Genomic DNA, 23,213 nt, shown 5'->3' with positions numbered 1-23,213 from the left:
GTATGTATTATGTGAAACCTGTATTTCTTGTTTGGGTTAATCACAGGCAGCATCTGATCTCACAAAGCCGAGCCCTGTGAAACACTAACGAAGGTGGGTAAATAAGGCTCGAATGAAGGAATTAATGACAAGGCTCCTCAGTCTTCTGCCAGAAATGACAAAACATTTGCAATCCTTTTCATCAGGGTGATCATGGCGTGCACAGGTCAATTGTCTACAAACTTGTAGGTGTGGCAATAATTACAAAGAGACACTGTATAGACACAGACACATAGTAGAGGAGATCAGGCTTTGCTGTAATTCACTATGTAGAAACTCCAATGTATAATATCATGATATTGAATCTTTAAAACAATATTTATAATTCACTACATCTTGCTGAAAACATGTAATTGTTGAGGGATGATGAGTAGACCAAATCTAACTGAATCTTCAATTCTTCAATGACCAAATTCATACAGTGGCCATTTTTGTCTTATCTCATACTTGTACGACCACACAATGGGGTTTCACACCCCTGCACACAGTATGACATAGGACCAAAATTGCCACCATGTGAATATGGTTAATTATATGGCCAAAATGAAGTAGCCATTGAAATAATGACAAGTTATTTAATATAGATATAATCTGGCAACTAAATAGCATTCAGAAATAAACTGCATATCTCATCAAATTAATGAGCTCAAAGAAAAGGTTAATCAAAATATAAAAATACTGAGATCTGTATCAAAATATAATGAAAAAGGCACCATCATCTATGGCAAATTCTGGATTTATTTTTAGTGAATGCAATTGAAGTGTAATTGCTGTGAAATAAATGACCATTATTAACGTTGAAAATAAAACTGTTAAATCGTTTCTTCTCAGTGAAGGCCAGGGCTGACCTGATAATAAGGCAATGGGCTCTGAGCATTAGTCCACTATGGAGTGGACACAGTCCAAGATTCTTCATGCGGTCTGGCCAAACACTGACAGATCAATTGGATAAGGAAAAGAAAACAATTATACAGCAGACACATCACCCTGAGAGAGAGCCTATATATATATATTTTACTGTCAATTTGGTATATATATATATATATATATATATATATATATATATATATATATATATATATATATATATATATATATATATATATATATATATACACACTTATTAATTAATACAATTAAATTAAATATCAATGTAACAATGCATGGTCTCTCAAGCCAGGGCACCTGCTGTTCTATCAGTGTGAAAAACGACAATGCTATAGGCTATTAACACCTGAAATGTTCATAATTATTATTACACCAATTTTGCTGTTAAACATTACTAACATTCAGTTGTAAATATATTGTTAATATTATTTTTAGATTGTCTTTTATAGTATCATATTATTAATTCATATTAATGTGAATTAGAACAGATGGTAACAAGGGCATTCATTCATTTAGAGAGAAAATGCCTTCACTCACAAATCATGAGCCAAGAAGTCCATTCCATCTTTTACCAATTCTTTAATGGTCAACCCACGTCCGCTGTCATTAATATGCCGAGCCTGTAGGCTGGTTTTAACCTGGTTATAACCTATTACATAAAAACTGCAACTTGAACCTCAAAAACTTGTTTGGTTAGTTAATAGCCTATTATAGACAACAAATATCCTCTGATGTTTTATATTTGAGAATAACAGCACCGAATTGCAGTGGGTCAAATATAATTGAATATAAAAGCCATTGCACTTTGCCTCCTGTCTGTATTTACCAAATGTCGATATAAATAATGCTATTAAACCAATTATTGTGGCGTTATTGAGGCAGCACGCACGTTCGATAATAACTCCATTCCGTGCATGCGTTCACCAGCAGGGGCTTTGTGGGGGCGATCCGCTTCGTGTTTTGTGCCCTGCCCAGTCCTCTCCACTGAACTCCAACCCTCACGCTCTCTATCAGCATCTCATTCCTGTCTCAATATGTCTCAAGATGGCGGCCAATGCAGGATCGATGTTTCAATATTGGAAGCGTTTTGATTTACAACAACTACAGGTCAGTCGTATTCTCCTCAAAGTGTCCGCTTTGTGTTTAGTCGAGGTGTGTTTTCTCGATCGCGGTCGGTCTTTCGTGTTTTAGTGGACGTTCTGTTGGTGTTTTGGAAGAGAATTCAAGAGCTCTTCTCGCATTGATGAAAGTGGCTCTCTTTGCTGATCAGAAATTGATCCTCTTTGTTCAATTCACATCGATCGGACACTACGACTCGCAGCCGGGCGGCGATGCCGCGGGGATGCGCCAAAGGAGAAAGAATCCTTGTTATTTTTGATCATTTCTACTTAGGAAAAATCTTGTTTAACTTTAAAGGATCAAGTAGCCGTAGTTAGCCCGACGCTTTAGCGCTGCAAGGTTGGATAATTTGGGGGAAAATAAGTGCGACTCGTTTACGGTGGCGCTGTAGTGACACCGTTCATACAGACAGGCAGGACATTAGCGCCTGCTGCTTGTGTTGTTGCTTTTTTTTACTGTCAATTTGGCAAGTTTATAGTCGCCACGAATGAAAACATTGGCAGGCTAGTTGGCTAACGTTGGTCAAAGTGTTTATATTTATTTATGTCGGAATGGTGATGATGGTTTATCAACAGCCATTTTTTTGTTTCGCCAGGCTTTGCCTTTGCACCGCTCAATTCTTCACTCTTTAGTGCTAACGTTTCTCTACAGACGGTGCCACGTCTGTGTGGAAGTGGACGGGACAGTGCTGCTGACACAAAGCATTTTGTAGGAAAGAACACGACCTTGTTTTGATAAAGAACTCAAGAAATGTTCACTGCGCACGTCATCCACGGAGGAGTCTCGATGATCCCTATAGCCTCAGTAAAGGCTATAAGGCACTGTTTCCCAAACAGTGGCTCGGGACCCATCTTTCAGTTGCGGACCAATTTGTATGGATCACGAGTAAATGTCAAAACATTTTTAAACGATTTATCATTTTCATGATAATTCCATGAATACGCTTAAAAAAATAAAAATAAAACTAATGTTTAAGAACTAGTGAAAATAGCCGATCTACAAACTCACAATGCGGTGGGCGTTGTGAGCTTGTAGATCTGCTATTTCCACTAGTTTTTGTACCGGGGAAAACGTATACTTTCTCTTTTGGGTCTTGAGCTAAAAAGTTTGGGAACCACTGCTATAAGGAATAGGTCTGTTCACTATGTGAATAATATAGCCACTGTATATATAATAGCTTGAGTGACCTATAACAGAACATTGTACACAATGGATCTATTGTATTTTTCTGACGTTTCAACTTTGCATACTGCATTCGGAGGCTCAATTTGTGAATATTAGGGGCTTTAGCCCAGTTTCTGTTGTCAAAACATAACATTGTACTATGTAGGGTAGCCTCATTAATCTTACATTATTCTGTGAATTCCATGGGCGTAGGATTTGAACTTTTATTTAGGTCACGATGGCCTCGGCAGAGGGTAGACAAAGGACATTTAACAAGTGTTGTCAGCAGTCTTAGTGTTACATTAACACCACATCATCAAGGCTTCGGATCTATTTATTTGATTATACTTTGTCCTCCTGCTGTTGCTTTTTATTAATGCTTTATGAGGAAATATGGGACTTATCTGTGTACTGTCTGTCTGTCTCTTCCCCCCCCTCCTTTTTTCCAATGTACGTTTTGGTCCTTTTTCTGCCTTTATTGATAGATACAGTTGACTGACAGGAAATGAGGAGAGATAATGGGGAGTGACATGCAACATGTCGTCGGGATCGGGATTCGAACCCGCGACACGCTGTCAAGCTGTGTCTCTTTTTGATGCCTCTCAACCCTCTCCCCTCCATGGCCCTTTAGCTTGCTTGCACCGCTTCTCCCTGTTTGAACTGGTGTGTGTAAATTTGTCTGAGATCAGGCTTTTTCATAGATTGACTGCCAGAGCAGGGAAGGCACTGCCAGCAGCCTAGACATGAAAAATGCATCACATAAGTTTGTGATAAGGCCCTGGGTAATTATGGCAAAGGCCCCTATCACAAGCGATTAGTCAGGACAGTGAATCTGAGCGTGTGCGAAAAGGCTGGCGGTTGGCAGGCCTGTCTACAGGATAGGAATCAGTCAAGTATGTGTGCGCACGTGCACATGTTCCTGTGTGTGTGTGTGCTGGTATGCGCAGCACTGCTCAGAACATTTGCTGTCTATTATTGATGACATCTTATTTACTCTGCCTCCTACTGAGAGGCTCCTAGAGGATAGCCTTCAGAGAATAATCTTTTTTTATCATCTGTTTTCTGAGGAGAATCTTGGGCTGGTATGATATGATCATCACAGGCTGCTCTGCACACGGGCTGTCATCCAATTGCAAACTTGTTTTTCTGCTGCTTTTTGCTTTGACCAAATGGACAGTATGTGCGCACTTATTTTTACGTCTGTGTGTGTTCTGGGTGTAACAGGAGCCCGCAAATGAGAGATTTTTTTTGTTTGTTCTTTCGTATGATGAAAATCCAACACAGCCTAGATGTCAATAGCTGTAAGCCAATGTAGCGTGTATTCCTGAGGCTTAAACTGCTCATACTCATTAAAATCCCATTTGATCATAGGGACCAGCTCCCTCTGTAAGAAACTAGCTAGATGGTTGTTGCAGGACAGAGAGTGCTTTGAAACTGCTGTCAACTTGTGTGTGTGTGTGTGTGTGTGTGTGTGTGTGTGTGTGTGTGTGTGTGTGTGTGTGTGTGTGTGTGTGTGTGTGTGTGTGTGTGTGTGTGTGTGTGTGCATGCGCGCTTGTGTTTCACCATTACATGCCCAAATGGGAGTTACAGTGATGCTTTTAGCAAGGTCTCACTCAGTAGAAAATGGATCAGAGATTCAGAGATGATGGCAGGGTGACAGTGAATTACAGATGGAGGAGGCTTTAACGTCTCTAATCCCTGTCTGTCCATTACACTGTTGAGTTTCTTTAGAGGGGATCATCATTCACTCTCCTGTTTTATTTTTTTTAATTTCCGGTTAGATCAGATTTTTTAAAATGTTTTAATTGTGTTGACCTAGTCCAGCAGGTTCCTGGAACATTGTGTTTCCATTTGAAAATGATGATCACTCTTCATATAGTCTCAACAGGCTCACATTTATGAAAAAGCGAGCATAGTGACTCCTAGACCAGTGGTTACCAACATTTTCTGGATTAGGGCCCACTTGAAAATCTCGAAAATGTTTACGGTCCACCCATCTGACCACTTAGCTGCCGTGTTAAGTGGTCAGATGGGTGGGATGCATGCATTTTCAGACAGTGCATGTTTATTTTAATGATCAATCAATCGATTGTGTTCCGGCTTGAATCAATGGAACTAACATAGTGTACGTGAAAGTTCCTATTTATCTGTATCACAATGGAAACTAACTTTTCAAGGTTTAAAGGAAAACAATACCATGACATGATTTGTACACACTCTTTTAAATATTAATTGTATATGTCATTAAAATCTTAGTGTTTTGGCTATTATTTTGGGGCCCGGCCCACTTACAATACCCTCACGGCCCACCAGTGGGCCCCGGCCCACAGGTTGGGAAGGAATCGCTGTCCTAGACGTTATATTTTTTGCTAAAGCCGCGTAAATTAGAAACAGGCTTTTCTTGGTCCCCATTCCCAATTTAGGCCTAATAGCCTGCATCTCACCTCATAATGTTTCCTGGAACAAACCACGCCAGAGCCATTTAATAAAAAAGAGTTAACCATTGCAACAGATGGCCAAAAAGTCACTGGGATGAAAACTAGATATAGAGTTGCCTTTTTTATATTCATATTTATTTATCCACTACGTCCTAATGGGTAAATTTAGGGATGGTTTTGAAAGCAGATTCCAGATCTGTGGTTAGTGGTAACCTGAGCAGTTCAAATTTCTCAGCGGCTGGTCCGCTGTTGTCTGCAGGAGTTTTAGTGTTAATTTATGAGCTGGTTGTCTGGACTCACTGGTGGGATATTTTTACCCTTCTGTTGCTGCACAGGCTTGGGGAGTATAGAGGAAGGGGGCATCACGTCATGGTTTTACTGTAGCCAACCAGTTCTCTGCCCAGTGACAAAACCTGGCATGGGGACTGAGGTTTCACTGTGTGTTGGGGGGTTGGTGAACGACTAAGCGTGACTCAGAGAGAGAGAGAGAGAGAGTGCATGTCAGGTCTTTGGTCTCTCTCTTCTGTCTACTTTGGTTGAGGCTATGTCATGCTGTTTTCTAAGAGCTTGTACTTTTCCCATATGAAGGTTACAACGCTCAAGTGAGGCTGAGAGGTAGGCTGTGGCTCCAGAAACCCAAATAAGCTGCACCTCTTATACCTCATCAGTGATAACGTTGGTACACTACACAGTACACAGTGAAGGCCCATGTTCCCCAGTGGATTCATCTCACACTCACAGCCCAGGCTCCTCAGCCTTCTCCTGCTTTCTGCTGTGCCTGAGCTAGGCCTCCTTACTGTAGTGATATGTGATATGACGCAAAAATCTGCAAGAAAATATAATAATTCTTTGAATGTCTTAATTGTAAATCTTTCCCCTTATATCCACAAACTTTATTACAGGGAACTGAATTTTGATGAACCTGATGTTTAAACGAAAGATGTGAAACGGTTAACTGACATGTCTAAATAGAAATAGGGATATTTTGTGTTAATTTAAGGTGAGTTTTTGAAGGCGTGTATAGCCTAATTTATGACCCATGATTCAGATTACTGTACTAGGCCCGACTGTTACAACCAATTGATTTATTTTATTCCACAAACAAAAGGCCCATAGTCCCTTAGGAAAATAATAGTTTTGCCTGTCTGAAGGCGGATCAGACTCAACCCAACATTAACGTTTCTTAGGCATTAAGGCTGCAAAAGTTTGGGTAAAATGATTATTTTGCTAAATATAGTGAAAACAATTATTAGTCAGTGATTGGGGAATGAAATAATTTATTTCACCTCTGTATAATAAACCACCTTTGTATAATACACCAGCACTCTGGTGTACTCCTGAATGTTAGATGTGGAACTGCTGTGATTGTCCTGTATCTGATACAACGCTGTGTTTTTCTGAAAGAAGTTGAACCTCAAAAGATTGGGAAATGAAATGTTGATACATTTTGCAAACTCATATGTAGCCTACCATATGAAATAGTGTATGTGTAACTATTGATTATTTTCTTGGCGATTTATTGAATTACTGTTGAATATCTTTTATTCAAAATGGATTACTCAGATTAAAGGGAAAGTGATGAATGTTCAATCCTAGTCCAGAATCCTGGTTGGTGATGCCTCATTCATACAGGTTGACGCTGTGTTTAAAAAATCTACCTCGTTTAAAAATAAGAGAACATTTTGAGTTTTTGACATAGGATAGAAGACAGTCAGTGATGTTAATTAAACAATGATTGTGTTTATATTTATATAAGCTTAAATTCCATATCACACAACATATGCACTCCTGTAAAACGTAATAATTTAATCATTTCAAAATCTATTATTGTATTAAAATGAAAGATTTTTGTTATCAATGAAATAGATTAGTTCAGTTAACTGTTGTAGCCCTAATGTATTGTACAGCCATATAAGGCAAGTGTTGGCAGGTAAACTAATGAACTTATTTTCAACCACAGCGCATTAATCATATGCACATCTCCCCACAAGAGGCCATGTCATTGTGCAGTTGTTTCCATCTCTACTTTATACTTAAGGCTTTATTATGATACCATGCCTTTGGCTTAGCTCGCTATTGGTGACCCGTTTGCCTTTCCTAATTTTAGTGCTGTTTATCTCAGTGTTACCTGGCTAAATAAGGCTTGAGTATATAGTTCTCTGTAGACCTTATCCCATGTCAGTCTGCGACTCCAGTGTCACCGTCTGTTAGATCATTGACCACAAGTATTGAATTCTAATAGTCCTATTGGTGTGCTTTAATGGTCCAGGTATTGAATTATGATATTGGCATGGAGTGGTGGCCTTAGGATTGAATTATGATATTGGTGACTGCAGGCTAATGGTCCAGGTATTGAATTATGATATTGGTGCACTTTGATGGTGTAGGGATTGAATTATGATATGGCTCACTATCTGCTAATAGCTCACACTGTGTAATTTTCAATGCCAATCATGGCTTGAGTTGCTGGATCCATAACCGGCCTTTAGGCTCAACGCATCAATCAAATCAGATGGGAACAACCTCCCCCTGTGGCCCAAGTCCTGTCTGGCTCTCTGTTTTTGCAACATGTTTTTCATTTTGTGAGATTTGCAGTTTTGCAACTGCTTGTATTTTGTTTTAATAATGCAAGGCTGGCAGTCTCTCACTTCACCTCATGGCTATTCACTGAGTTAAATGTCACCTTGGTTTTACCTTCATTTTCTTAAGTAAATAGCCGGATCAAAGCACTTGGTAACAAATTAAGTACGGTTTTGGTAAAAGTGTCCTCCAGAATGTGAAACAGACATTTTCCATCAAATAAATAGCCCTGCAAAAATGGCGAATTGTCATTTAAAAATTAAAGTAATTTAAGGCTGTAATAAAATGCATATCTGTATCTGATGACTACCAGATACCAGTGAACAGATGCAACATAATGCAGCGTTGTATTCAGTGCCACTGCCTGATATTTGTTATATATCCTGATATTTATCCTGATGTATCTTGAACAGTGAGTTTATTGTTCCTATTTTTAAGTGCTGCTGAGGGTGTTTATACACACCAACTTAAATGGCAAGAGCCTAATATTAAGTAATGGAGTTGTAATGAGTTGGAAATCTTAGCTAGTTTTATTTCTGTCACCGTCCCCACCTCCACAGTGTTTATACTGAGCTCATTCCCATTTTGATTGTTAAAAAGCAGTGAGAGCCATGATGGTCTTGCTGCCAACTCACAGAGTAACTGGACTGGCTGCTTCTGTGTCAAGCCTCTAAAAATAACACAGACTGCTGGCTGGGCTCAGCAGAAAACTACCACCGATTATGATGATTCAACTGCCCTGTATGCACAGGTGTGAGAATGTGTGTGTGTCTTCTAATTTGGATGGATGTTTTGTATTCAATGGAAATTGTGTGTCTGCATTAAAAATCCTTCTGGAGTTTACTTATAATTGTATAAGCTGTAGTCTAGCCATTCAGTGTGAACTTGGTCTATGTTAGAGTGATGTAGGAGGTTGTACCTATTCATACCTTTAATGTTGTGGGGAAATATAATTGATCTGAAGTTAAGGCCTACAAATTTCATTAATCTAATTTGCATTGGCGAACTAGCATCACATTCACTGTAATGGCCTCAATGTAATTTATACTAGTCTGTAGATTAAAGTTTAAACATTTACAACCGCTTTACAACACACATTTACTCCTAATATTATTGCCAGGCCTCAAACAATCAACATAGAGTACATAGGACTAGCTGACCTGCATCTCTAGGCCTATATCCACTCGATAAATGGGTCATTAATTATCTAGAAATGACGCAGTGCTAATTTCTGTTCCTAATGTTGGATTTCCTCAGACGATACCTTTAACCCCTCCCTGACCTTTGACCCGAACAGCTGTCAGACTAGAGCCAGGGTTCAGAGGTGGTCTGACCCTACAGACCCTGGTGTGACCTGAACTGTCTGACTGGCCTAACCTTTTGGAACAAACAGATGATGACTTTGCCATCTGTCTTCTCTTTAATAGGACTAGCTGCCTTGAACTTGAACTTGTGTGGACAGAACATTGAGAGAAGGGATACAGAATGCAGGCAGCTAAAGCAGCCCTGACACAGAGAATGGTTTCACAATTAGCCTAGGCAATTCTCCCTAGCCTTTAACACTTTTTTTGTTTCTTTTAAAGAAGAAAATGTTTTGCAGATGTCTATGTCAGACTGCAGAGGAGTAGATCTTGACTTCTCACTCCTCGTTTTTCATCTACTGTCTTGAGAATCATTTGTGTTCCTGATCTTGTGTCAGCAAAGGGGGCAAGGTGACTAGTTTCCATATGGAATGTTGAGTGCACCAGAGATGAAAAGCACTTTATTCGCCGTTCGTCACTGAACTCTCCACCCTCGCTTCTAAGTGTTTCACGAGTGAGAGTTGTCTACAACGTAGGAGAGGGGGAGGGGACTGTTGGTTTTATCTGTTTAGTAGACATGGGCCCATCCGCTGACTGCTGTCTGACCCTGAGTTCAGTCTTATGGTTATTAATAGGCCTAGAGGCCTGAACGTCCAGGAGCCCCTCTGATCAACTCCAGATGTGGAACATGGGAGAGGACGAGAGTCAGTGTGGCTATCCTCGTTTCACGTGAAGTAGAACGTTGGGAGATAGGCACGCAGAGAGACTGATAAAGACCGAGCGAGTGAGAAGGAGGGAGAGGGAACTTTTCACAGGAGTGTTTTTTTGTGCGTCTTTGTTTTCGTGTGTGTTTTGTTTATTTCACTTTCTGCCCTCAGACCAAAAGACCATAAAAAATGTATGGCATCACCATGGTGACCATAATAACTACCTATAAAACAGTGTGTAAACTGTGAAATAAGACAAACACTCCAGAACAGCCCTGAATAGTTGATTGGCCGCCTTCTGCCATAAAACTATCTGAGCGGCAGACTGAAGGAATGCCTTACAGGCTGCGGTCATTGTCACGAGACATGAAAGCATTGGGCTCCGTGTTTTAGTCCTTCTTTATCTGATGGTAATGATAAGCTGTGTGTAGCTTTACTAGCCTATCATCTGACACTCGGCCGGGGGTTTTGAGGAGGTTTGACGTTTCAGCACGGTTTATCAGGTTGACCATTTTGGTCTATTGATTGTAATTTTGATGGTTTTGATGCGTACTTGCGTAGGCTGTGTGGAATAGGTCAAGTCATTCTATGCAGCGAAGCCTATGAATAGCTTTTAGCTGTCCTTCACTCTCTCTCCATTACTCTAGTGGTCCCTTTGATGTTTGGATCAATCAAAAGACAAGAGACTGAGCCCTTACACATGCTCCAGTCTACTTCCCTCCGTGCTCAATTCATCTTCCTTCATTGTGCAGGCTTCATATCACATTCTCTTGACACAGAATAGATGATATAATTATTACCCATTACTTAGACCAGTGCTGGCTAATTATTCTGTCATTACTGTTTGGATTAGCTATGCTCATTCTTGTTCTCGCTGTTTCTCTGACATATCCTCCAAAATCAACATGAAACTGTGTTGGCTGACCAGATAGTGAGTCGACCACAATCGCAATGTCCTGATGTCCCTGCCCGAGACCTGCATTGCATGTCCTCCCCCCTCTCTGCCCTCAATTTCCTCTCTCTGCTATCCTGTCTAAATAAAGAAAAACTACCCCCCCCCCCCCCAAATAAAAAAAGAAAGATGAAAAGAATATCCTACTATAAATGAGCGAAATCTCTCTCTGTCCATCTGTGTGTGCGTTTATAGTTCACATATCTCAAGAACCATCCGACTGACAGACAAATTCGGCGTGCGCCTCGCAGAGGCCCAAGGGAGTGCCTTGCCCGCGGTCAAGTCAGTCGGATAGGCGGTTGTCCATAACTGCCGATCCGACCGTAATGTCCATAATAGAGATCCAGTTGTCCAGAACCATTGAATCGACCGATATGCCCAATTATGGGCATATAATATGTGCCCAGTACAAAGTACATGCCCATACTGATGACATCAGGAACTCCTTTTATGAGCATCAAAGGGACAGATACGGGGTACGCAATGAAACAGAAAGTAGGCAAAAGCCATATTATGGATGAATGGCTGTAATGTTGTGGTGGAGGAGAAGAAGTAAGGCATCTTTTCTTCATCAAATTCAAAGAAAAGTGAGTGAGAACAAGAGGTACAGTATGGGAAGTAGGAAAGAGGAGGTCATTATAACAAGGTTATGCTTGAGATACAGAGCGTTAAATAAAACACTGTATTTATTGATTGGCAAACACCCTACATCCTGACGTAGACGTAATCTGACATCGAAACTTATTTTCTGTGCTTTGCACCCCGTGATCAAAATAAGAAAAACAAAAAAGGCTCAAATCGTCCCAGTTGCTTCTTTATTCAGTCACATGTGTCCGCTCCTGAGACGCACCGGATGGCGCGGTGGAATATCCCTTTACCCTACAGGTTTATGTGATCATTGCCAGGGGGAGGAGTCTGTGGAATATGCTATTATGAACTGTAGCGGGAGGTGGGAGTTTTAAGAGGTGAAAGGTTAAAAAGATAGTTAGTGTAGCAGAGGATAACATGGGGAGAAGTATACTATTTAGATGTTTTGTTTGTGGGATATATCTCTCAGACAAACAAAAGGAGGCTGTAATGCAACAAATAAGGATGCCAACCGCCAAAACCCTATGAAGAAGCAGAAACTGAAATTAGTTTAGTTTAGTTTTTAGTTTTTTTTTCAGTCGATAATGTTTTTTTTCATACAAAACATACTGAATTCTTCAAAACTTTTTTTTTCATGGAGAAAAGAAAAGGTATAGAATGAAGCCTATGCTTATTACGTCTACCCTTTTGTTTTTTTACTTAAAAAGAATAATACACCTTGTCCAAGTATTCAAACACATCAATTCATGTAACAAATTTCCACTCGACAATACAAATGTGCAAAAAAAAAAAAAGAGGAAAGGGTATTGTACAACGGGTGGGACATGTATTCCCGACTTGCATCGTTCCTGGCATCATGCATTCTATTGTGTAATCGGGGCACGATTTAATAAAAGAAGAGAACACTCCTACTTAGTTAGGGATGTTAATAATTTGACCACCCATAATAATTTTGGCCGGTTAATACTAGCACTTCAATTACTCCCTTGAGGGCCTAGAGTCCTAGACTGAGGCAGCCACCACGTTACGAATCTGCAAACTGCACTTCAGTAAGTTGATGGTGATAGTTGAGGTGTGCCTGTCACAGCTTGAACTGACATTTTCAAAACAATGTCTTTTGACAGAATAAAACCATGTTTTAGAATAAAATTATGATGTGAGTCAATATTTTTGCCCTGCATCAATCAAAAATTACGCGGTTTGGTGACTGAGGCAATTTCGTACTAGACATGACATGTAGCACTAGCATCATATCTAGCAGATTTTGACAGCAAACATCTCCAGCATGTGGGAAATTCAGTTTTCCTACTGACCAGAGTGGTGGATGGTCTCCATAATTTACTCCCAAAGAATACATTTACCTGTATTTGGCTACACTGGGTTCCTGTAGCAGTTTCACAACCATAAATGTAGTCCTGGCGGGTGTTCATTTGAGACACTGAGTGAGTCACAGACATTTGACCGTTCTAAATACATATTATATTAATCTTCAAAAGTTAAAGGTTAATGACCGTTAACAAGGGTCAGTTATCGGTCATAGATTTTATTTATATGATGCCTAGGTTTGTGATCTATTTACTAAGTCACGTAGGCTTGCTGTTATATACGCGTGGCTTGGGATGATGAGTGGAAGCAGTGAGTTAGCCTGCACCTGTGTTCTTGTCAGTGATGATTGCCTGTACATCTGACATCATGCAGACTAATACCACTGATTTCAATTGGGTGATTGAGTCGTTTTGGACCCAGGCTTGTATGTGTGCTCTTGCGCCCTGAGAGCACCATTTCTCTTCCAGACCTGATTAATCCCTATTGCCCCTCCATGATCGCAGTTTCCATTTTTTAGCCCCGTATCTGTGCATTCATCCCCCAATCTCCACTCAATGGCACCGAATAGCTTCCTGGCAGAATGGAGGCATTAATTCAGGGATGAGAAGTGTGATACCCCCCAGGCCCCTACTCCCCCTGTCTTGCTCTCTCCCTCCCTGTGTCCTTCTTTCTCTCTTGTGCGATTTCAAATTTTTGGGAGGCCTTGCTCTCTTTTTCTTTCTCCATCTCTATCTGTGCTCTGTTTTGTAATGCACAGCCTTTATCGTAGCTGAAACAGCTCACTACCCTCTGATCCTATCTCAGATCTCAATATCCCAGCCGTTCCACCCTGTAAACGCAGGGATGAAAAATGTTGCCCTTTCACCAACGCATTACACCCCAGCATATCGCCATGCCGTTCTCCTCTTCTCTGTGCACACTCCACACACACCATTCACCGTCTGGTTACACCGGCCTCTAAGTAAATTCAACCTAAGAAGAATGAGACGGTGAGGAGTGCTTCCTCTAAACCATTGTATTATGTTTCTAGTTGGGCCAAGGCTTAGGCCTCTGCAACCTCTTCTTAGAGATTGGTTCAGTAAAAATAATGCATAGCCCTCAGCAGGCTTCAGAGAAGTTAGGGCTTGAATGTTGGCTAGATAAAACGACCACTAATTTCGTGTGTGTGTGTGTGTGTGTGTGTGTGTGTGTGTGTGTGTGTGTGTGTGTGTGTGTGTGTGTGTGTGTGTGTGTGTGTGTGTGTGTGTGTGTGTGTGTGTGTGTGTGTGTGTGTGTGTGTGTGTGTGTGTGTGTGTGTGTGTGTGTGTGTGTGTGTGTGTGTGTGTGTGTGTGTGTGTGTGAGAGAGAGAGAGAGATTAAAGTGTTTTTTTTTTATCTGGCATTGTTGAGGTGAGTCTTTACATCTCCTGTGCGGCTGGTAGATATGGATCTGTTTTAGAAGAATGTATTTTTTGCAAAATGTTCAAGCACCATAAAGAGTCTTGTTAGACAGTGCCCCCATCCCACCCCAACACAAACTTAACACATCAAACTGTTTCAGCATAACAATTGTGCACGCTTGTGGTTAAGGGACAAGTTGGCTGGTTTTTCCTCCCCAGGTGAGATGCAACGCAGAGGCAGAGAATCAGCTAGGATACATTGTGCTTCTTCAACCTAGCGCGGTTTGTAAACACTCTCCTCCTGGCACATTTTGGAATCGTGCACCCTGCTTTGTTAGAGGAAGGAAGCCAGACAGGGAGGCAGGCAGTGCAGGATTGTAGTCTCTTATCTTCGCTGCCGTTGTGCTGTGTTTTGAGGGGGCGTGCCTGTGATCTGTGATCATGTACCGTGTCATTGTAGCAAGCGTGGCTGTCGCTCCTGACTGAGCTGCCACCGCCACAGCTCCACCCCCCCCCCCCCCCCCCCCACACACACACAGCAAGTGGGTCGGGCACGCAGAGCACAGCACACGGCTGCATGGGAGATGGAAAAGGGATATGGGGAGGCTGGAGGTGGTGGAGGGGGCTTGTGAAAGGTGGGCCTCCAAGATTGTAGATAAGACCTCTTTCCAGACGCCTTTTGACTGTTTACTATCATAACCACATAACAGCTTCAGACTTGTCGGAGATAAAGGGGGAGATTAGGGACCGCACTGGAAAGACGGAAACTTCATCCGTTCGACAGCATTTGTGTCACGCCGCTGAGTGCAGGCAGGGGCTATGAAGAAAAAAAGCCTCTCATTCTGCAGTGCACACAGACGTTTCATTTTCACAAATTAGCCCATTCTGTCATTACTAATTACTAATGTTCTTACTACAACACAGAGCCGAATTAATTTTGCCATCTTTTTGTGTTGAGTTTAAGAGCGATATTCCTTCTTTTGGATTAATAATCCTATGTTCCCTCAATTTAGAGTTAGGGTTGAGGGAACACAGGCCTGGAGGAATTATGTATTTGGTGTGCTCCCTAGAGTCTTACATGCATTGAATAGTGGGTTAAACACATTGTGTATTATAGATTAAAGGGACATAGTAGATTACTCTGCTTGATGACTCAAGCAGAGCAGCTAATAGATGTGTTCTCTCATCTATCAAATGCCCAGCTGTAATGTAAGGTGGCTAAACTCGTGTGTGGTCTTCTGTCCTCTCTCCCACTCACCTTGGCAGCCGGTGGAGGCTATCAGATTAGCTTAATGTTGTATACACAACAACAGTTTTTTTTTTGTTGTCATTCCTCGCGGCCTATCTATCTCTGCATCGGCGATGGGGGGAGGGAACGAGGAATTCCACCACAAGTTTTTGATACCTCAATTAAAGCACACCCGTCTCCTGTTATCTCATTTAGTCCGCCCTGGATGTGATCACCATAATCAGTCACGCCTGATTGGAGCCTCCTTCTTAATTAATCAATCTCATGTATCATCACCTGTGGCTCATTAGAGTAATTAGAGTGAATTAGTCGGATAGAGGGCCCTCTCTCTCTGTCTGCACATGCACACGTGGCAGGAATTTCATGAGAGTAGAGGAACATATACATTGATGTAGACAGTAGTATGCAGGCTCACCACGGATCTGATGGTGAAGTGTAATGGGACTTGTTGCCTGTGAATGCTGTCAGTGATTGGTATTGTTACTTCAGTGGTGGAGCGGAGAGAGTTACTCCATCGGTATTAAGAGCGAAGTATAACGGTCTTCCTGTGAGGTCCTCATCCTTCCGGGATCCTACATCCACATGCAAAACCTGTATTAGGCCTGCTGCAAAGTAACTTGAACAAGGGGTATGGATTTAAAGACGTAATGACATGAAAAATATGTTTTTCACACTTTTAGAGCATATCCATGGTCATAATATGAACAATGCCTTGCATTTTAGGTTAGAAATAAGCAATGTAGTTGCTTTACACTGCCCCCTCTCTCTCTGGTCGGACTGTGCAAGCTACATGCTACAAATATTAGCCTTCTCTGTCTGCAGGAGCTCCCACAGCTGTGATTGGTTGAGACACAAACAGGCTTCCGTTTCAGACTGATACTTAAAAATAATATGAGCAAAAAAAAACATTTCATGATGTCTTTAAACAGTTAAAGACGGAGTGAAATGAAAAATACGCTTGTCACAATTTTAGAGCATATCCATGGTCATAATATAAACATACCTAACAATAGATTTGTTAGGTATTTGGGCCAATTGTTTTTTTTGTATTTGTTTTTAATCAAAAGTCCATAAAAAGCCAATCTGAATTACATCCTGTGAACGAAAATGTGCACGTGATGACATTTTAGGTTAGAAATAAGCAACTTGGTAACAAACATTCTGCACATACAAACACATTCCGCACTAGCACTGCGCTCCACTTGAGTGAAATTCCACCGTGCCTTAGCCTGAAGGGATGGAACCTTCTGATTGGTTGCGAGGCCGTCTCAGACTGAAACTTCTAAATAAAATGACCGAAAATGTAATTTCACTACGTCCTTTAATCCGTTACTTAGTAGAGTTTCCCCAAGGATGAAGTTGTTGCAGCGGTGGTGATTGTGAATATATATATATATATATATACGGTTGCACCCAAAATTATTCAAACACCACTGCAAATCCGGTTTATTGGCAAAATTCACAAGCTGTCAACTGTTTGAAATACATTATTAAATTGAAATAATAGTTCAACACATATTACACATATTACAACTAATATTATGAGTGCTTTCTTCAAGTTCAACACAAAATTGTAATGACTATTGCAGTGTTGCAGAATTATTCAAACTGCTCATGACAAGTGTCTTTAATACTTAGTAGAGCACCCTTTTATGGGTGCTATTATGACCTGCTGCAAACGATGCATAGCCAGGAACCAGTTTCTAGCAGCATTCCTGTGGCATTTTAGTTCATTCCTCATGTGTAGTGGCGTCCACTTCACTAATATTCTTGGGTTACATGTTTTTGACTGCCCCCCAAGCCCCCCAAATACCACATTATTTCTGCCATTTACATTGCTTGTCAAGTTTTTACATGGGTTAATTTTCAGTGCAGAGTACATTGTGGGTACAAGGGGGTTTCACTGTGTGTGTGTCTACAGTATGTGTGCACACATGCGTGTGCATGTTCATGTGTTTTGTGCATTTGAGAGCGTGTGAGAGACTTCTTGGCAGTCAGTGAGTGTTGCAATTTCTCTAGGGAGTGTTGGCAATCTGTTCCAATAGTCTTTACATCTGACCAGACAACCAAACGAACCAGGACAGGGGCTGCTTATTTGGGGCCAGTCCAGTAAACCAAGCCAAGGACGTTTTGTTAGTGCAAGTATATAGCATTGCAAACCTCTCTACATGGTCTCATATACATAATAGACTGTTCCCATTCTCTCCAATACTAGAGCGGAATATGTTACTGTAATTAACCTAAATGAATCAGTCAATCAACCAACCAGGCAGTTATTATAACCTTTATTTAACCGGGCAAAACAAATTAAGAACAAATCTTTAATGCTTAATTAATGCTTCAATGCTGTTCTTATTAAGTAATAAGATGTAGCTTTTGTAACCAGGCAGCAGCACTGGTGTACCTTGGCAAGAGCACAAATGTGCAGGTAATGTCCAGAATATTGAGGCAGTCATAGAACCAATATAGTATTTAGGATTGTTCCAATAGATAAAAAAATGTATGAGCCCAAGCTTTCCTCCATGTCAGATCCTAAAACGTTGAGAAGCATTTTCCTGTTGTAGTGATGTTACAGTTTTTGTCACTAATTAACCGGAGTTACATATGTGTATTGTACATAATGTTGAGAATGCACAACATGGCTAGATTTTTAGGATGCCTAACATTATCCTTGTTGCTGCTGATGGCCAGTATGGCTGCAATGTGTATCATATTTTACCTTTTATCACCATTGTGATATGATTTTACACAATAAACACATAGGAAATGCCAGTGATGCGAGAATGTCAGAATTTCATAAAGGCAGAAAGCTGAGATGGCAGTTGAATGGACCTCATTCACAAACGTGACAGAAGTACTTCCGCTTTGGACCATGCACATAGTATGTCAGATTATCTGCTGGTTTTTGTTTACCAATGTTTACGTGCGCCAGATACACATTTTTGTTATTGTTGCTTTTTACCACTTTTTCTCCCCTATTTAGTTATGCCAATGAATTCCTCCCTCAATATACGAAAGGTGGCATTTTAATAGGCCTGTACCGGAAAACCAGAAATAGACCCTTTGCTAAGCCCCGCCCCAAAATGCGATCATCCAATGCCAGCTTAGCACCGTTTGCTACGCAGACATTGACTAGGACAAGCTGTCAACACATAGCATTGAATTCAATGCAATCTATTTAATTAGCAACATTAATATAAAAAAAATGTATACTATAATAACGCTATGGTGAAATGTTTCTCCTGGGGGACCTGCAACAGTGATTTCCAGGCATCCAGAGCAGTTGGAGGGGGTATTTTTCATTATTTTACCAAACTCAAAACTGACAAATGCAGGTTATGGCTGTGTTGACACACGCACACGCACACGCACACTCACGTGCGTGCATGCGCACAAGCACACACACAGTGACAACACACGCACGCACGCACGCACGCGCGCGCACACACACACACAGAGCTTAATGTCTGGGAAATTACACAGCTCACCCGCACAGGTGATGACAATAACACTAATGATTATAATGAAATGAGTCATAACAAAAGTATACTCATATAAACGTTAACCGTGTTGATATCATGGTTACGTTGGCATTTTGCATAGTGAATCACTCTTTACTAGATTTATGATACATGTTTAGAAACACGTGCAGTTTAAGCCGTTTATATATATATTTTTTTTTTAAACAATATATTTATTGGCATTTTCAAGTATATAACACAACGATATGGCATTTGTAGTAAATGTCTATAACAAATCAACAAACAAAAACAGAGCAAAAAGACATCACATAGCAATCATACATATACATAACATCTGGCATCCAAAAACAAAAAATAAAAATACGTTACAAAAACATAAAAAAAACAACCAACAAACAAACAAAAATAATAAGATATGGTCATGTCCGTTTATATTTTTGATAGCTGTTGTCGTGTATTTGTGATGGAGACGGTCAAATAGCTTCCAAAGGAGTGCTGGTGTCTGAATAGAGACAAGCTCAACACACCAAAACCACGGAGCAACCCTGCGGTACACAAACACTCCTGTCCGATGAAACATTGTGCTATTTCATATTGCCATTACTCACAGTATCCAATCCGACATGCTTAAAGGGGTTCTAGGCAACTTCAGAGATCAAAAAAAGAAAAAAAACTGTTGTCAAACAGAGCTGGGCTGGATTAGTACCGTTGACTGACAACCCCTTCAGCCAATCAGCAGCTCATTTTCCCCACCGCCAGCAATATGACGCAAGGGGACTTTTGAAGGGGCTATGCCGAAAATAGGTTGCTTTATTCGGATACATGCGTGTCACTGCCCGCCCCTGCCGGTTCTCTGATTTAAAAAAAAAAAAATAGGCTCTGTCATGATAAATTGACCACATATATGAAGTTAAACAACTAAATTCTATCCAAACGATATCTTAAAAGTAAATTCCGTGCCTCAAAAAAGAAGTTTGAGAGTCTTAAAGTTTTAAAACCAAAAACGGCGCACAGAAAAAATGGCCGCTCGTTCCATTTTTGTCGGTTTCACTCGAACTCGCCACCTGATTGGCCAACCTTCGCTGTCAATCACAGAACATTGAGCGAGGACGCTGATAGGACAGTTCACACGGACACGGACGCACATGCACTTCATTTCATTTACGTCCCGTACACCTGGATGTCAAAACATAAATAGTAGGGAAAATACGGATTTCAGAAAGAGGACTGTTTCAATGCAGGAAAACACCCCAGCATCATTATATAGTGGCTGATAGAGGGGAAAAAATGCAAAATATATATATACATATTTTTTTAATTTAGGCTGTAAGTTACCTAGAATCCCTCTAATTGCTATTATATTCTAATATATATATTCTAATATATTCTCCTTATTGTCCAGCCTTAATAGCCACCTTCAACTGTAGTAGTAGTGCACTTTGAAATGATGTTCCACTGAGCTTTGAATTTCTGAATGATCACAGACACCTAGTCATTGAAATCAAATGGTTTTTCAACCTCCGCTCATTCTGTCTCAAGAGCAAGAACACAAATGCCAGCAAACGGCAATCACAACCCATGCGCAGTGTAATGTCGTGGTTTAATTCGTTTCCCACAACCCATAAATGGGGAATAAAAATAGGCTTTTAAAAATAATCAATTCATTACCTTTTATTTTAAAAATAACCAGCCATATCTGTTCCTCTTTATCTGCTGTCGCATGTGCATTGCAACTCATGCTTGAGTTCACTAAGTGTGACTACAGCTGCTCCTTGGCCATGGGCAGACAGTGTGCTCCATCAACTGCTCTGTGGGCAGAGAAAGGCACAAGTTGGCATATGAACGAGTGAGGATTTATTTATTTATTTGTTCACTGTTAATCTATCTATATATCTATCTATACATTTATACATCTATCTATGCATACATCCCTACGTCCCATCACTGCATATGGATAAAACAATATTGATGTCGTTCAGGGAATACAAGTTATGGGGAAAAAGATAGCCTAATTAGCAGCTTACTTAATCTCAACATTTCTTCAGAGAGGTGTGTGTGTGTGTGTGTGTGTGTGTGTGTGTGTGTGTGTGTGTGTGTGTGTGTGTGTGTGTGTGTGTGTGTGTGTGTGTGTGTGTGTGTGTGTGTGTGTGTGTGTGTGTGTGTGTGTGTGTGTGTGTGTGTGTGTGTGGGAGTTAGTTGCATGCATGCGTGTGTGCGTGTGTGTGTGTGTGTATGTGGTTTGGGACCTTGTCAGCAGACTGGGCCACAGGGGCCCCTGTGGTAATGTGTGTATTAAATGATTAGTGTGTTAGTTAGCATAACGGTCCTTCAGCAGCATTTAATCACTCTCAGGGGTGGGCCGTCTCAAAGGGAGGGAGATGAGGGGTGTGTGTGTGTGTGGGGGGGCGAACTGAAAGGGAGGATAGTACTGATGATTGGGAGTGGAAGTATCTAAGCCTACGTTGTTCAGCCCAAATCCGATTTTTGGCATATCCAGATTGTAATTGGATTGCTTTGATCAAAGCAACAAAACACATGGTAACTGATTTTGGCTGATCAGATTTGAACCACATTCATAGGTGGATTTATCAAGATATGTCTCAGTCTAGACGCTCTGGCCACTCATATCAGATATCAAACTGTCTTTTATATCACTCAATACACAATGCATAATGATGACCTCAAACCCAGAGTGGGAGAATGACACACATGCACTTCAACTTTAAAATGATCTAGACATTAACTGGTATGTGTGAATACAAATGTCCGACTCACTAGCACAGCTAGGACCTAACACACAAAGGACTTGACGCTTCCTGATGTCTGATACAGCCCAAACTGCTCAATGTATGAATGGACCAGGTTATTGTCTGTTGAATTTACATCAAGCGAATGGGCGTGTTGATGGCGCTTCTATTGTCAAGGAGAGAGAAGCCCCACCGAGGTGCTAGGAGATTCCATCACTGAAAACATTTCAGTTCATTCATTTGTACTTTTCATTATTAGTTGTAGCGTTTGAGTTGGAAATATTCACAGATTCAAACTTCCGTCATCAATTGCCTGTAAGCAAAGCATTGTTAAAACACAAACAATGCCTCTCTCCTACTGTTAGTAATGTTGACAACGAGATGCAACCTCATTTTAATTTCAGACGGTCCGTGCACACTCGTCTGTACATGGAAACCAATGATATTTATTTAGCTCGGAGGACAACTCGTTTTGATGAAAATTAAGTTTGTTGCTGGTTATCATTTCTTATGTTAGGAAAGGGGAGTTGTTTGAGTTTTAGCAATGTTTCCCTAGTGATTACGGAAGTTCAATATCTTTACCATTGACATTAGTAGTTGTCATCTAAGTTTCAGATGAACACTCATTCATGTCTTATTTTTATGCATAAAATGTACTGCTGTATTCCTGTAACCCCCTTTGTACCCTTATTATAAACATTTGAGCATGTGAAATACACTTACAAATTCAATAGCGGTTTGATTGAACTTTCTTTTTTCTTTTTTACACAGTCCTTATAGTGGTTTGTTGTGCATGGGTGCATCAATGGGAGACTGCATGTCAAACAATTCAATTCCTATACATATTTCAAATTGTATTTTCACATGTCATGTTATGTGGAAGTAAATTAATAATTAATAATAATAAATAAAATGCATTTTATGCTGGCATCTCTCTTTCACACTCTCACACTGTTAATTGGGAGGAGCTAACATGTACGTCTACCCAGACACTGCCACTTGCTTAATCAAATGGACTATATACACTACAGTGATGTGGGAACACGTGTGACACAGACATTCTCCTGCTGTGTGCTACATATGTGATAGATCATAGGGCAACTCTGGACGATGTCCCAACCCGATTCCCTGAGTTCATTGGTGAAAGTGGCTTAAGAGTAAAGACTTTATACTTTGTTCTATGACACTCACTGAAAATAGCCAATCTACAAGCTCACAACCCATTGTGAGCTTGTAGATTGGCTACTGTCGGC

At 40.6% G+C, this 23,213-nt stretch overlaps 1 protein-coding gene across 2 annotated transcripts in view; it reads left to right on the top strand.

Annotated features, from left to right (window-relative positions):
* Window positions 1–1,922: 1,922 nt before the first annotated feature.
* Window positions 1,923–23,213, top strand: part of cux1b (cut-like homeobox 1b) — a 70,668-nt gene continuing 49,377 nt past the window's right edge. Inside the window, exon 1 of one of the 2 annotated variants that reach the window (XM_084064409.1) lies at window positions 1,923–2,034. In XM_084064409.1, coding sequence (XP_083920535.1) covers window positions 1,972–2,034 — 63 coding nt within the window. In that variant the 5' untranslated portion in view covers window positions 1,923–1,971. The remainder of the gene's footprint in view (window positions 2,035–23,213) is intronic. The other variant, XM_084064408.1, reaches the window with a different exon arrangement.

The sequence above is a fragment of the Gymnoscopelus microlampas genome (assembly GCF_963454915.1).
Source record: "Gymnoscopelus microlampas genome assembly, chromosome: 8".
Lineage (NCBI taxonomy): Eukaryota > Metazoa > Chordata > Actinopteri > Myctophiformes > Myctophidae > Gymnoscopelus > Gymnoscopelus microlampas.
Note: the sequence above shows the minus strand (reverse complement) of the source record. Positions and strands in the feature narration are given on the sequence as shown.